Here is a 16,716-nt window from a genome sequence, read left to right as displayed (position 1 = left end):
CTGCAGCTTTGGAAGAGCTAATGAATACATCCAGAGGGCAAACAGTGAAACTAAGTTAAGTAGGGAAGAAGATTTATTGAGTCTTGGGAGTTAAAAGGGAAACAAGTCTAGAGGATTTAAGCTTGCAGTAGGGGGGTAGAAATTTAGAAGGTTGGAAGAGGTCTTTAATGGGAAAGAACTTCGTGGGAATTGACATGTAAGATTGATCTGGTAAGGCAGTATTTTGCTTGCAAAAAAAAAAAAAAAAAAAAGTGAAAATAAACAGACTTTTGGTGAAGAGAATAAGAGAATTCTCCTAAATATGAAAAGTACAGGAGAAGATAACAAAGAGAAAGGGAAGATGCATGTCGAGTTTTCAGATTGCTCAGATGGTTGCTGTCATTGCAAAATACTTCAGACCTGCATATATGCTATATAAGCTTAAACATACTGATTATGCTACTGAGAATCACAGGTAAGGAAAAAGGGAACTGAAAGAAACTATTATTTTCTCATTTGTCCTCTATCATATTTCAGAATGATCCCATTCACTGATCTTGATCCAGAAACTGTGCATGGTTTTCATGACAATTCAGGATCATTCTGGACAGCAGTATTTAAGCTGTGTTTTGGTTACATATCCCTCCTCCTCTGGCAGTGATTGATCACTTGCATGATGGAGCAGATGGGAGAAATGATCCAGATAAACACTAACCTGGCCTAAAAGTTTTAATTTAATCCTAGGTTTTGCGTTTGCTGGGAGGCAGAAGTTGTCTACTGCACACTCTGATTTCTTCTTTGTACTCATTTTTAGGATACGCACAGGGCGCTTTTTATCCAGCAGCTGCGGCACACACAGAACCCACAGCCTCGGATTAAGCTGAAGTTGTTTGGACACTCTGGCTCTGGGAAGACAACTCTTGTAGAGTCACTCAAATGTGGCCTAATACGAAGCTTTTTCCGAAGACGTAGGCCTAGACTCTCTTCCACAAATTCAACCAGGTTCCCTCCATCTCCTTTGTCTTCTAAACCTTCAGGTATGACTTTAACATTATACCATTTAAGTAGTAACTCATTTTTCATCTATGGACTAGATGAAACTAGAAGTCCAAACAAACACCTGTTAACTGTACTGTAAAAGACAGAATAGCCTATCTGTGTAAGGAATTAAAGCAAAGCATAGATGGTATTGACTTCTCTGCATGCAAAATCATGCCAAAAATAAGAGATAAGAGGAGCAGTGGTTGTGCAGAATGAAGAGTGGTTCAGCTTCTCTATACTATTGTGGTGTGTACATGAGCTTAAAAGAGCAGGGGACTCTTTTACAAAGAAGTCTTAAGCTGCAAATATTAGTTTCATAATGGGATTCTGACATCATGGTTTTAGACTTAAGTTTAATTGGCATTTTTTGTTTAAGTGCAAATTCAGTGTAGAACTAACAGTTGCTGCATCCTTAGATAATCATTAAATATAACCATGGATACAAAGAGAAGCTTTTTCATAAGGCATTTAGATCAGCCAATTGGTTTCTAAAATTGCCTCTAATCAAAATGAAAAAGGAGCTTTTCTAAACTGAAGTATACAAATGGTAAGGAAACCTTGCTCATGAAGTGCAGGTTGACCTGTGTAATATGGAAAGAGCTGCAGGATGTGGAGAAACTATTCAGATTTACACATCAACATGTACCTCATTCTGGAAGAGCCCACAGTTGTGGTAGCATACCAGAAAGAGAGAATTGTTTGTTGTAACACTGAAATGCTGTGCAATGTATACAAGCTAATCAGGCAAATTGAAGAGCTTGGATTTATATTGCTGTTCAGAAATAATCTTATTACCTAAGTTTCAGATTGGGTCGGTGTTGTCTTTTTCTTTAAAAACCTTTGGGTACTGCTTGCGGTTTTAGCATTACTTCTAAATAATGTTAGAGCAAGTGCTTGCAATAGATTTCTTCTCCACTTCCTTTCCTGTTGTCTTTGGAAACTCAAAGGTAATTATTATGATTTATCAAGATATCCAACATAGATTGTTATTACATTTGCTGTTCATTTATCAGAAGGCATTAATATCTGTGGTGGTGAGAGAATACATAAATGGATTAAATAAATCAAGCAGAAGTTCTTGGATTATTTAACATAATTCACTGTGTTGTACAAGGGGAGGCTAACTACACCACAAATATCAGTTCATGGAAGCAGTGCTGGAAGTTGACAGTAAGCTGAGTGGTGCAGTTAATATGACAGAAGAAAGGGGTGCCATCGAAAGGAACCTGAATGGTCCCAAAGGGTGGGCTCATGTGAACCTGATGAGGTTCAACAAAACCAACTGTAAGGTGTTGCACTTGTGTTGGGGCGATCCCAGATATGTATACAGACTGGGGGAGGAACTCCTTGAGAGCAGCCCTGCCAAGAAGGACTTGGGGGTCCCAGTGGACAAAAAGCTGGACAGCAACAAGAGCCAGCAGTGTGCTCTTGCAGCCTGGAAGTCCACCCATGCCATTGGCTGCGTAAGAACAGTGGCCACCAGAGCATGAGATGTCACTGTCTCCCTTTAGACAATTTTCACAAATTTTCACTGAGAGTGGCTAGGGTCTAGAACGGTCTGCCCTGTGGCTGTCCCATCCCTGGGGGTGTTTGAGGCCAGGCTGGATGGTGCCCTTGGCAATCTGATTGTGCTTGATTTTGTGGTTGATAACCGTGCCTGCAGCATAGGTTTTAGAACTAGATGATCTTTGAGGCTCCTTCCAAACCAAGCCATTCAAAGATTCAGTGAAGGTTTTGACTGAAGACATTTTTAATATCATTTAGTACAAGAACCAGAGAGTAATCTAATGCTGTCATACCATCATAAGTTGAAAGTTACTTAAATTGTCAGTCACACTGCTTGAAAAATCACCATAAAAGTAGCATTCACTTGAAAATAGTTTATGTGGAACATTACACTTGAAAATTGAGCAGTGATGTTCAAGTGAATCTGCTTTGTAACATCACTTTGTTTCGATAGGTGGTCATTTTGGATGGAGATCATTATGTAACTCATGAATAATGTTCTGAATGGAGTGTTATAATTGGAGACATTTAAAGCAGTCCAGTTTGGAGGATACTTGACAACATGTTTATGTTTCTGAAAGTTCATAAGTGTGAATTTACGTTATTTAATTCATATGAGCCTAAAGATTTAAGCAGTCTACCAAAAGATCAAACATTAAAGTTTTTATTACACTACTGACACATAGTTTCTTTGAATTCAGCGAGTAGAGGAAATAAATATTTACTTTCTCCACTAGATGGTGGGAGTGAGCTAAAAAGCCCTTTCTTCTTTACGGAATCTGCAGTGAGCATGAACTTAATTGCTTACAAGTAAAATAATTTCACTTAAGGGCCTGCTTTTCTCCCACACCTCCTCAGAAATAGTTACTATACAGTGTGGATGAAACACTGTGTATAGGAAACAGACCAGGAGATTTTGGTCAATGCTTGGCTGAACATGAGACAGCAGTGTGCCCAGGAGGCCAAGAAGGCCAGTGGCATGCTGGCTTGTATCAGAAATGGTGTTGTGTCAGCATTAACACTTTAACTCCCAGTGCATTACATAATGTTATGATGTGGAGTATCAGTAACCAAAAATCATATAACCTTGACATTGTCAACATGAGCAGGAAAGTGATCATCCCTCTGTACTCAGCACTGGTTAGGCCACTTCTTAAGTGCTGTGTTCAGTTTAGGGCCCCTCACTACAAAAAAGACTTTGAGATCCTGGAGCATGTTTGGAGAATGGCAGCTAAGCTGATGAGAGGTCTGAAGCACAGGCCTTATGAGGAGCAGCTGGGGGAGCTAGGAGTTCTGACTTAGTGAGAACGGTTGGTGACAGGTGGATGGTTGTACTGGATGATCTTGTAGGTCTTTTCAAACCTTAGTGATTCTGTGGTATTTTCATCCTTATTTACAGAATTTAACTGTTCAAATGTGTAGCATTTCTATGCCAATAAAAATAGCTCATGCTATGAAGCTACAGTTCTTACTTATATAAAACAGTATATCTTTGCGGTAGAAGAGCTTTGACTCTTGAAGTATTTTACTTCCAGATTATTCTTTTCTGAACTTCCTTCCCAGCAGTATACGTGCTGTAGTGCACTAAGGACCAAATGAGATCATTCTAATATTTTCCTTTCCAGTATTCAGATTAAAGATGCAGCTGTGTGTACTCACAGCTTGCTATTCATCTTTCTTTGAAGAAAATTTGGGGTTTTTTAATCAGTTTTTTCTTTTTGTCTAGCATACTTAATTTTAAGTGATGTGATTATAATTTTCCTATGATTTCTAATCTTATTTTCTTTTTCTCTGACTTAGTTTCAGTAAGTATTACAAATCTTTATCCTGGTTGTGAGAATGTCAGTGTGAGAAGCCGAAGTATGATGTTTGAGCCAGGCCTGACAAAAGGGGTATTAGAAGCTTTTGTTTCACCTGCTCATCACACTCATTTCTCTGCCGATGATCAGTCCACCAAGGCCATTGACATTCAGAATGCCTACTTGAATGGTAAGTGGAGTTCTGAGCTGGCATGCCTCACTTCTGTGGAAAAAGTTAAGCCTCGTTGCTTGTTTTTAGAAGTAAAAAATAAAATGTATGACTTGGTATGGTAGCTACTGTGGTTTAGAATTCAACACTGGGGATGAGGGGTGTTTAAGAAGAAACTATATCTGTGTGGAATTCATTACTTGTAAGACATGTAGTAATCATTTGTGTCAGTGTGCATATGCTGAACTTAGAGCATTACACAGAAGTACTTGTAAGATGAGTTAGTGGGGCGGGAGGAAGGAGTTTGTTGTAATAGGAATGGGTTATGACACTATCTACTAGTGTAAAGGTACCTAGATGTGGATTAGAGATTTTGTCAGATTTAATACAGTCCCATAGGCCCAAGTGTTCTTCCCATCTGCTTGAAGGATCTAACCATTCTCACCCCACGAGGGGGCTGGAACACATCTGGTGAGCACTGGAGTGGAACTTTAGGTTTCGGTATTTTTGGAAAGCAAGTTAACTGTTCTGCAATTGGAACCAGTTAGCAGGAAGAGGGGTCAGTAACTGAAACATCCTGTGACAAAACATTTGTCCTAGGTGCTGAAGAGTTTGGCATGTAACTAAAGCTTGTTCTTTGTATGGGCAAATTTCTTCTTTCCGTATAATTTGAAATCAGGTCAAATTCTGCAGTGAAACAGAGTTGTGCCACAAACTGTCCAATTTTTTTCTTTCTATGTACTGCCTTGATATTGAAGGTAAGAGTGTATGTGAGTGAGCTGTGAATAGATGTACTCATAACAGTATATTTTAGGTCTCTGGCATATTTTTCTCCCAGAAGTTTGAAGTGCATCTCAGTCAGCACTTAAATAAGTAAAGATAGTATAATTGTATCTGATTTCACACTAACCTGGTAGTGAGTCTGGGAAGTGCCATGTAGTACAGCATGCTGATAGTTTCCTCACCTAAAGCCAAGTAAAGCAGATCACAGAAAGAAGCTTTGTGCTGTTTCAGCCCTCAATGTAGTGATTCTTCAATCCTGACTTACAAATGTGATTTGAGTAACATAATTCTGTGAAGCAAAGTGAATTTGAGAATATCCTTGGGTTGCTTTTAATACCAGCAATCACACTTAAAAAATAAATAAATAAAATTAAAATGCTTTTTTGGAATTAGCCAAAAAAGAACAGTTATATTTTGCAAAGACTCGCTCCTATACAAGACAAAAGCCAGTTTAATATGTAAGGCTGCATTGCTTGTAAAATGCAGGTGTTTCCCTGTGACATCCAGCTGAATGACTTAGAGAAGTGAATGTGAGAGAAGAACAAACTGTGAGGACTCAACTTCTCCAATTCTGAGACGGTCTGAAACTTCACCATTCCTTTTGTTCATGATTGCATTTACAGTTTTGCCTTCTCATTTGCATGCATTTAATCTCTGAGAAAGTTTAAATTAGACTGCTTGTCTTTCCATGATGCTTCCTTACATGTGTTTGTCTGTTTTATAGGAGTTGGTGATTTCAGCATCTGGGAATTCTCTGGGAATCCTGTGTATTTCTGCTGTTATGATTATTTTGCTGCAAATGATCCCACCACAATTCACATAGTGCTTTTTAGTCTTGAGGAGCCTTACGAAATCCAGATAAACCAAGTGACCTTCTGGCTTAGTTTCCTGAAATCATTAGTCCCTGTTGAGGAGCCAATTGGTATGTTATTTTGCTTGTTAATAAAATATCGTAGGAATATAAATATTTCCCTGCAACTCTGTAAATCCTCTCTGTTGACCACTGTTAAACATTTTCATCCTCTTTTATTTAAACAAAACTGAATCATTGTTTTTCAGTAGTAGACAGTTTTATTTGTGGGACAAGCCTGAAGAATTTCATGCACTAGTTAGCCAGCTGAAAAAGGTCACGCAGTACAGCACAAAGCTCTTGTGGCAAATGAAGTTTTATGTCAGATAAGCATTCTGAAAACATGTTGAATGTTTAAACCGTTTAAGGCAAGAACAGGACATGCAGATTAAAACAGAGTTAAATCTAACTCCATTTAAAATGTTTTTGAAGGTTAAATTAGTTTTGCAATTGTGAACAGGATGGCATCATAGAATGGTTAGGGAAGGGACCATCTAGTTTCAATCCTCTGCTATAGGCAGGGACACCTCCCTCTAGCCTACATTGCACGAAGCCCCATCCAGCCTAGCCTTGAATGCTTCCAGGGAAAGGGCATTCTCACTCACTGAGCGAGCTGTTCCGGTATCTCACTACTCTCACAGTAAAGAATTTCTTCATAATATCTAGTCTAAATCTGGCCTCTTCCATTTTAAAACCATTTTGCCCTGACCTTTTGCTACCTGTGCTTAGAAAAAATCTCTCCCCAGTGTTCATGTAGGACTCCTTCAGGTACTGGAAAGCTGCTATAAGGTCTCCTCCTCTAGGCTGAACAGCTCTACCTCTCCTCAGCCTGTCCTTGTAGGGGGGGTGCTTCAGCCCTCTGATCATCTTCATGACCCTCCTCTGTACCTGCTCCAACAAGAATGTTGTTGGAGACGGGCGTTACCTTTCAGTGCATGCTGCTCTAACCTGTTTAATTAGAGTTGTATTTAAGTCTCAGCTTCTGGCACATTGAGATATACAGAAACCAGCATTTCCATTTCACTTCAGTTTTTTTTTATTTATTTATTTTTGAAGACTTTGCATGGGTTTTAAGTTGGATGACTTTGTGTTCAAGCTTTTCAATGAGTTGAAAGTCCATAGGATCCTAAGTTACATAACATAGAGTTATATGACAGGCAAACTGATTAAATTTCTTGGACTCTTCCTTAAAAGGTCTGTAGGTCTAGGTATACATATCGTAATGTTTGATCTTGCTTCTAGCTAAGCACTGGTCTAAAGTTTTATGGAAGAACTGGTTCAACTGATCAAAATGTTATCCCTGCCAGAGGATCTAACTCAGCACTGATGGATGTTTATAAAAATTGCTAGGGACTCACCAGACAAAAATACTGAATACTTACATAGGGCAGAGTATTGCCCCTCTCATTTTGTTTACTGCTCTGTTCTGTATGTATGATCTCAGCATGTCCAGTGATAATGATGAACTAAAGGGCTGACCTTCAGTTTTCACCTCAGACACCTGCCTGTCTTTCATATTCCATTTTAGGTGATAACACAACATCATGAATATAACCATTTGGATATCACTGATTTGTGATTCTGGAATGAAAAGCTTGGAAATGTGCAGAAACATATTAAAGCTAAAAATGTAGTTAATTTGCACTGTTTGAAAGCTTTTATTGTCTTAGTCTAGTAAGGAAACTTAGTTTGACTGAGCTAATACCATTACTTAGGCTCTTTGCTTAAATCAGTATTTATGCTGATAAGCTCTATTTGGAGTATATTTGTAGTATTTGACATAAGTTGGATAACATTTTGTTTTACTTTCAGCTCCTAAATTGGGAAATGTGACTATTTTTAAGAATGAATGCAAGTTCTGTAGCTTAATTGATGAAAACGTGTTTCTGACTTGTAATGTTTTTGTCAGACAAAAACTGCAGAATTGGATGTACCTTCATTCTTCTGAAATAATTGTCTAATTATGTCTCCTCTTTTGTGGAAGATCAGTCTGAGAAGAGATTGAAAATTTTGTGTTCCATGCTGTCATCTCATTCATGCCATTTGTATCTTTCTTTTTCATTCTTTTTCATGGTATCTGCCAAGCTTTCCTACTTAACTCTCTCTTAAGTGAGAGGTCACTGTTTGTGTAAGTACTGTAAAATAGCATTCATACCAGTGTGTAAATGTTGTAGACATTTTGTGTTCTACCTACATTTCCCCAAGCTTTACCTGTAGCATTGAGGTAATAAGAAACCCTTTCAATAAGCTTTTACTTTTCTTAATTATTTTTCCTTACATTGTTGTAGACTGTAGTTAATAGATATATGGGTAGTGTTATTAATTAATCTTTTTGTTAAAGCAGTAAGGGCATGTAATACCAGTATTTCTGATACTATTCAAGGATTAGAACTATTAAAATGGAATGTTATGTAGTTAATTTTATAGGTGGCTAACAGCCAGCAAAGCAATAGTTTCATTATGTAGAAACAGATGTAGCTGTGCTTAAAAGTTCATTAATCCACTGCAGAAGTGATTGCAGAAGTAATTGTTATCAAGAACAAAAAAATCTACTTCTCCTTCCCTGGCTCACTGAGGAACCCATCTTCCCGGACATGTCTTGTAGTAAAGAAATATTTTTGCTTCCATTTTTAGCATTTGGCGGAAAGCTGAAAACTCCACTGCATGTTGTTCTGGTTGCCACACATGCTGACATAGTCAATCTTCCTCGGCCTGCTGGAGGAGAGTTTTGGTATGATAAGGATATGTCATTCTTGAAAGAGATCAGGAACAGGTAAGGAGAGGTTATCAGTACTGGTTCACGTGTGAGTTTCAAAGAAAGTATACTATAATGCATAAGAATATGTAAAAAGTTTTTATTTGGCTGCAGCAATGTGATGTTTACAGAAAAGAACGTGTCCTATTTTGAGGATTTTTTTTTTTTTAATGAAAGTATTCAGGAAGCTTGTTCTGTTGGGGGGGGGGGGAAGGACCAGTTGCCAATTACTGTGTTATCAATGAGTGAGCTGGCCTAAGTGAGCGCACCTGAGCAAGTAGTGCATAACATGACTGAGGCTCAGAATTCTCACCCTGAATTTGGATTAGATCCAATGGTCAGTGTCAACAGTCTGTCTGACAGCCTCGTGTCAGCAGTCACAGAGAAGTGGGCAGTTCTGAGCTGCAACCTGCAGGAGCAAAAGAGGAAGCTTCACAGGGCAGACACCTTTTAATGTGAATTGAATTGAGACTGGTAGGAAAAAAACTAGCTAAATCTGGAGGGAATACTCACACACAGTTTCTGAAGAACTGGACATGGTGGAGTCACATACATGAAGATTAGCCAAAAGTTATTTAGTAGTCAGAGTAGCTTCTGAGCTTCTTGAGCACATGTCTGGAGAGCACACTGATTATCAGTGACATTCAACGGAGAACTTTCACAAACTAAGAAGTATTATATAAGGTATTCACATATTTGAGTTACTGCAAAATAGGTGGTATCTCGATCAGTTGAGATGAACTATCACAACATATCTGGATGACAGCACCAAAGCTTACACCTTTTTAAATGCAGATCATTCCAGAGCTAAGAAAACAAGTATGTGTGATTGAATAGTTAAACAACAGTAAGAAATAGAGCTAGTGTTTGTGTTTATGAAAACTAAGCTATTTTGAGTAGAAACTAAACAACAAATTTCAAGACCTTAAAAATAATAATAATAATAATATCTACTATCCATTATCTAGTAAAATATGTTTGTTATTACAAGTGCTCTGTAAGTGTTGGGATGCAGTTATACTTTATCTGGGACTCTTCAGCCTTCTTCCATGGAAAGATTATAATTTACTGTCCATATATCTGCTTACAATCAAAAAGATTAGAGAGCAACTATTCTGTATTTTCTTATAAAATATCTTACTATAATTAGTACTGCACTTATACATTAATCTTCAAAGGAAATCAAGTATTGTGCAAGTTAAAGCTGAAGTGCCACTGAATTAAGAAAATAGATAAGGGACTGAATAAACAGTGCTGTCCCTCTTTCTCTTTAAGATTTGGAAATGATCTTCAGATTTCAGAGAAGTTATTTGTGTTGGATGCTGGAGCATCTGGATCTAAAGATATGAAGCTTCTCCGAAATCACTTACAAGAAATAAGAAGCCAGATAATTTCTGTAAGTAATATTAATGGTCTAGTTTGTGCCAGCCAAAATGTGAAAACTTAGGATGAGAAATATTTTTCTGTAAAATTATTTAATTTCAGAAATTAGAAATGAAGAAACAAATTATTGACGTGCAAGATTCTGTCAGCAGTTCCAAAATTGCTGGCATATAGTACAGGTGCCAAAAAAAGCCTCTCTTCAAAATAAATTTTTGGGATTATCAGTTTAAAGCTATGTTCTCATATTTTGAGTTGACAGATTGGACTCCAGTCCTTGTGTGCTTGTTTGTTTTATGCCTTGTGTCATAGCAGTCTAACAGAAAAATTGAATGTATTTGATGCAAATATTTTTCACTAAAAAGGGCCTGGGTTGAACACTGCCCATATAAATAGATAATATGTAGATTATTGTATTGAAAAGCTATGCAGTTGGATTTTTCTTAGTTGTGTGTGTATATATGTGTATGAAACTAAGGGTAAAGTTGCCCTTAACTGCATGTAATTACCATGAATCTACACGAACTTCAGTACTGAGGGTGACCAAGTCACTTTGTAGTCTGTCATTTAAATTCTTCATATTAAAGACCTCCTTAACTGTATGACATGCCAATAAAACATTCTGCAGCTGCTTCTGTTAGGTATGAAAGAAATAATGAAATAACAGTTAATGGGTTGCTGAGTTCACTGTGGGGATTCAAGGAAGGTATTTTAATGGAATATAACGTAGCCTGTTTAATATATGTTTCTTTTCTTTGACAGAACTTGGTTTTGTTTTGTTTTTGGTTTTTGTGTTTTTGTTTGTTTGTTTGTTTGGTAGCAGTTTCCATTAGATGAAATTTGAGGGGGCTTTGTTGCCTACAGATTGGGTGCTGTGGCTGGAGAATGCAAGACATAGTCATCAGTAGTGACCAAAACAGTGAATAGATGAATATGCTATCTGTACATATTTCCTGATATTCTGTAGTGTCGCTTATTGAAATGTTAGTCCTGAACAGACAGTGATGAGCACATACTTCGGTTAAATGCCCAGCTGTTTCTGGAATGTATTTCATTGAGAAAAAGTAGATCTTCTCACAAGTACATACCAGGTAGAAGAGTAACAGTCCACCTCAAGGGGACTTTTTAGATATGTATATACATCACGTATGTTCTAGACCTCAAAGTTAGCAGAGTACAGTCACAAGCTGTTTTATGTGCTTTTTGTTAGACTTGCCCACCTATGACTCTTCTGTGTGAAAAAATAATCTCTGTGCTGCCTTCATGGAGAAAAATGAATGGACCCAACCAGCTGATGTCATTGCAGCAGTTTGTATATGATGTACAGGAACAGCTTAATCCCCTAGCAAATGAAGATGACCTACGGCATATTGCACAGCAGTTGCATAGCATAGGAGAAGTAAGTTCTTTTTAAACTATGTATTCTTATTATTAAGGTACTTTTCTGGCCAACTATTTTTAATGGGATGCAAGTAAATACCCTGTATTTAATTCCTTCCACTCTTAAGACATTGTACTAGTGACTTGTTAATAGTGCTCCTTGTTATCATTATTGTTTTGGGGTATGTGTTCTATTCAACATTATTTCTGTGAGACAGAACTGCAGTTCACTGTTGTAATTGTTAACAACATGAAATACATAGGATATGCTATTACTGGCATCTTGAAATGAGGTAGTGCTTAGCATGTTCACTTGAGGTGAGAAATTTGTTTGTCTGTTAGAAACTGAATTGCAGGAAAGCACCTTTGTGTAAATAGCTTTCAGAGCACTGGCTAGGCCTTAATGCTGTTGGGCTCTGGTGGCTTTATTATTAATGGAAGACAAGAACGAGTTCTTAGTTCTGAATATTTGCAAGAAATCAGAATGCAGTTCAGGTTCTGTCAGCTGTGTTATTTAAATGATTTGGTCAAAAGGTTATGAAAGACAGAGTATGGACTATCATCTTGTTCTTCATAAAATACCAATAATAGCTTTCCTATTTATAAACAGATAAACATTATGCAGAGTGAAACAGTTCAAGATGTTGTCCTTCTGGATCCTCGCTGGCTTTGTTCAAATGTTCTTGGGAAAATCCTGTCAGTAGAGAACCCAAAAGCTCTCCATCACTATAGAGGTCGATACACTATAGAGGACATACAGCGTCTGGTAACAGATAGTGATGTGGAAGAGCTGATACAGATTTTGGATGCCATGGATATTTGTGCAAGAGACCTTAGCAGTGGGGCAATGGTGGATATTCCTGCTCTCATCAAGACTGACAATCTCCACAGGTCTTGGACAGAGGAGGAGGATGAGGTACTGATTTATGGTGGTGTTAGAATTGTTCCTGTGGAACATCTTACCCCATTTCCTTGTGGAATTTTTCATAAAGTTCAGGTGAATCTCTGCAGGTGGATTCATCAACAAAGCACTGAGGGAGATGCTGATATACGTCTGTGGGTAAATGGATCAAAGATTATGAATCGTGGCGCCGAGCTTTTAGTGCTGCTTGTCAACCATGGTCAGGGTATAGAGGTTCAAGTTAGAGGACTGGAAACAGAGAAGATCAAGTGCTGCTTGCTTTTGGATTCTGTGTGCAGCACTATTGATAACTTAATAGCCACAACCTTACCAGGCCTTTTGACTGTAAAATACTACCTTAGTCCTCAGCAGCTGAGGGAGCGTCATGAACCAGTAATGGTCTATCAGCCTCGAGACTTCTTCCGTGCACAGAGTCAAAAGGAGACATCACTAACTAACACCATGGGGGGGTATAAAGAGAGCTTTAGTAGTATACTGTGTTTTGGGTGTCTTGATGTCTACTCCCAAGGAAGCCTAGGAATGGATATTCATGTTTCAGATCTGAATCTACTTACCAGGAGAAAACTAAGCCGACTTCTGGATCCACCTGATCCCATGGGCAAAGATTGGTGCCTTCTTGCCATGAACCTGGGCCTCCCTGATCTTGTTGCGAAGTACAATACAAATAATGGAACACAAAGTGACTTTCTGTCAAGCCCAGTCCATGCCCTGTTGCGGGAGTGGAGTAATGCTCCTGAGAGCACTGTAGGAATCCTGATGTCTAAGCTGAGGGAATTAGGTCGCAGAGATGCAGCAGACTTTTTACTCAAGGCATCTTCTGTATTCAAAATAAATTTAGATGCCAATGGTCAAGAGGCTTATGCTTCAAGTTGCAACAGTGGCACATCCTATAATTCAATTAGCTCTGTAGTGTCACGGTAAGAAAGAGGTGTTTTGCATAGATATCCTTTTTGCAGTTTGAAAACGTAAAAGTACAAGAGTTTCTGTACCTTCTCTATTATGAGGTTTTACAGCAAAGGGTCTTTATCCTTCTTCAGCACCACCTTTTTATGCTTAAACTTTCTACTTCTGGCTGAATTGTTGCTTTTTATTTGATCTCTTAAAGGCTGGTGTACTTCTAATGTGTTAAAAGTTATTACAGATACATAATGTGCTGCTTAGTACTGATGTTTTAACTGGAAGTCTTTCAATGCTGGGTGTACCACACTGTTTTATAAATTAATTCTCCCTGTAAAAGGAAGGGGGAGAAGAATAGCACATATTACATGAAACATGTATTTCTTACATCCTTTTTTTTAATTATTATTATTTAAATCCTGTCCTCTGTTTAGCATTTTTATACATATATTTGTAAGGAGGGAAATCCACCTACACTTGTAATCAGTCTGCCTGAATATAAGACCACATTGTTTTTAGCTGAAAAAGCGAGTGCCTTTTGCAGAAGAGGGAGGTTCCATTGGTTTGAATGACCCTGTTGGAGTTACAAGAACATGCTACCTCTGTTTCACTGAAATTGTCTGCATGCTTATCATTGCAAGTGGTGCTTGCCTTTTAATTTTTCCCTTATTTCTAAGACATTGAAAATGACTCATTTAGAGCATTCATGTGCCAATACTGTGGGTATGGATGTGTGATACCTAATCAACTTCAATTATAGTCAAATCATAATGTGAAAACCTCTTAACCTTGCCAATTACCACGCTTCTTTATTTCCATTTACCTCAGGTAAAAGTTTGTTTCATTATGGAGTTCAAAAAGGATGTACATGTGTCAGATACTGCAAAATAATGCAGAATAATACTGCAGAATAATAGCTGTCAGTTGTCATTTGTGTATACCAAATGTTTTTTTACTATTAGATCCTAAGTTACTTCTTGTACTTGAAAATTTTAATGGGGATAAAAACAAAAGGACACAAGATTTCTTGCAGTGAGGACTTTAAAAATGATATGAGGGGATACGGCGCATTCTGTTCTAAAAAGCATGTAATTTTAATGGTGCAATGTGTTTGTGTATATATATTGTATGTATATATATTAATACTATTTTTTCCTTATCTTACCATGTAGTAAAATTTCAAAGGATTTTTCTACAAATAAATTGTTTCTTGTTGCATCGCTTTTATTTGCATTCCTGTACCTTAAGTGGACCAAACCTCCTCTTTTCCTTAAAACCACAATGCTGCAGAGGCAGTGCCTGACTTCTGAAGTTGTGACCACCTCCTTTGTCACATCAGGGAGCTTTCTCAGTACACTGTGGAAGTATTTGAATTTTATCAGGTGGCTCCTCTGCTGTGGAATAGGTATGGTTTCATTGTGAAAAACAGCAAGCCAGAACAGTTCACTCATCACTTTTTCTTTGTTTATTTCAACAGTGAAAACCATAACACCGGATGCAAGTCTGTCATTGGGAAGTAATGTGTGTTGTAAGTGTCGTTCTTACTGTGTCGGAGCCTATGCATGGTGGTGGCTCTTACAGTAAGGATCTGCTCGTCATGTAAGGGTTGGTTTTGCTGTTACATGAATTCTCCTCTTCATTCACTGACAGCTGCATGGCCACTGGCTGCACTCCATGCACATAGCTGCACAATGCCACCTCCCTGTGTATACTGCAAAACTGTACTGCATCTTGCACTGAGTTTCCTTAAAAAGGTAATTGCTGTTTCCTACTGCTTTTTGTGTGTACTTTATCTTGTCTATATTACATCCTTCCCCTGACATCACTGAGCTCCTTTGTTGAAAATTTGTTTGTTTGTTTGTTTGTTTGAAATGCCTAGTCTGCACTAAGAACCATACCTAATGAGCAGTCCAACCTTCAGGTACCTCTGTGTTTTCCTACCACAGACAAAGTGAGCTTAGGTTCTTCCTCCCCCCACCTCTGCTGTGAGTTGCTCACTGAGGAGTCCTGTTTTGTGTAGACCACTTCTGGCAGCTTTGCCTGCATTACTACTTAACCACCACCACACTATGCCTCCTAGGTGTGTACAGCAGGAACAGTTCTGCCCATGTTCTGATATGCAGATGGGTCTTGCTCGTTTTGTAATACCTCCAGGTTTTGTAGCTTGTTTCTTCAGCCTTGGACCTGAAGGTGAGTCCAGCCTCTGAGTTAGCTTTGCTGAAATTGTATATCTGCAAAGGACTGGGACTTGCTAAATAAACTGTGCAAGAGTGCAGGACACTGCGTGGTGCTTTTGGTGTGCAGGTCTGCCAGTAGTGTCTGCTGTAGTGGATAGGAGAGACCGGAGATAGCAGGTAGCTCTTCACATGCTTCAAGGACATTGAAGATCTATGTTTAACTTAAAAACCTAGGGCTGTTATGATTTTATTATTACTATGGTTTTCCACCCTTCCCAACAGTACATTCTTGTCAAATCTCTGCTTCTGTTTACTGTAAAATGCAGCCCTGGGAGTAGCGGATGCTGTGATAAATCTTTGAATGGCAGAAAATGCTTATTGCATCATTTCCAGCTTTTATGGTGATAGGTTCAGGAAAGTGAATCACTGTCATAGGGTTGCTTTGGATTGCATTTGTGTACGTCATGTGCCATACTACTGAGATTTCAGGAAAAAAATCACAGCTGTTGTAAATCATGATTTCAACTGAAAAAGTGATACAAGTGGACGTTCTTAGCACTCTTCAGTGGTTTCAGTTTTACTGATTTGCTATTTTGTTTTAATGCAACAAAAATTAGAGCTTCATTCCTCAGTTTTTATGGATGTGTTTGAAAGGCCCTGACTCACTCTACAAGCATGGGCGGTGGCATCTTAAGAAGATAAAAAAGTTTGGCTGTAAATTTACTTGTTTGTGCCATGAACAGACTACATAAACTCAGCTCCTGATACTGAAACAAGTAAAGTCGGATACTGTCCATTAGAAGATTCCTCTTCACAGATGCATGGTTTGATGATATGGAGGTTAGTCCCAGTGTTCATCAATAATACAGACAAACTCAAAGATGCAGTGTTCAAGACCAAGACACATGACAGATGGTCCTGCAGTTCATAAATTTCTTACTGACGTCTGAACTTAAATTCTGAAAAATCATTTTTCCGCATATTTTCTCTCAGATGTGCAGCACTATGCATGGAATAGGGGAGCACTTCGTGTTGCTGTATTAGGGGCTGATTTTGTATCTCATGGGAGTTTTGCTGT

At 38.3% G+C, this 16,716-nt stretch overlaps 1 protein-coding gene across 3 annotated transcripts in view; it reads left to right on the top strand.

The window, feature by feature from the left end:
* Positions 1–14,684, top strand: part of DAPK1 (death associated protein kinase 1) — a 99,638-nt gene extending 84,954 nt beyond the window's left edge. For all 3 annotated transcript variants that reach the window (XM_085529102.1, XM_085529103.1, XM_015849289.3), the window contains 7 exons: positions 794–1,016; positions 4,327–4,515; positions 6,002–6,199; positions 8,762–8,900; positions 10,158–10,278; positions 11,473–11,661; positions 12,253–14,684. In XM_085529102.1, the coding sequence (XP_085385228.1) occupies positions 794–1,016; positions 4,327–4,515; positions 6,002–6,199; positions 8,762–8,900; positions 10,158–10,278; positions 11,473–11,661; positions 12,253–13,485 (2,292 nt within the window). In that variant the 3' untranslated portion in view covers positions 13,486–14,684. The remainder of the gene's footprint in view (positions 1–793; positions 1,017–4,326; positions 4,516–6,001; positions 6,200–8,761; positions 8,901–10,157; positions 10,279–11,472; positions 11,662–12,252) is intronic.
* The last annotated feature ends 2,032 nt before the right edge of the window (positions 14,685–16,716 follow it).

The sequence above is a fragment of the Coturnix japonica genome, chromosome Z, assembly GCF_054131305.1.
Source record: "Coturnix japonica strain WE chromosome Z, WE-NBRP24, whole genome shotgun sequence".
Taxonomy (NCBI): Eukaryota; Metazoa; Chordata; class Aves; order Galliformes; family Phasianidae; genus Coturnix; species Coturnix japonica.
This window is presented reverse-complemented; position numbering and strand designations above follow the sequence as displayed.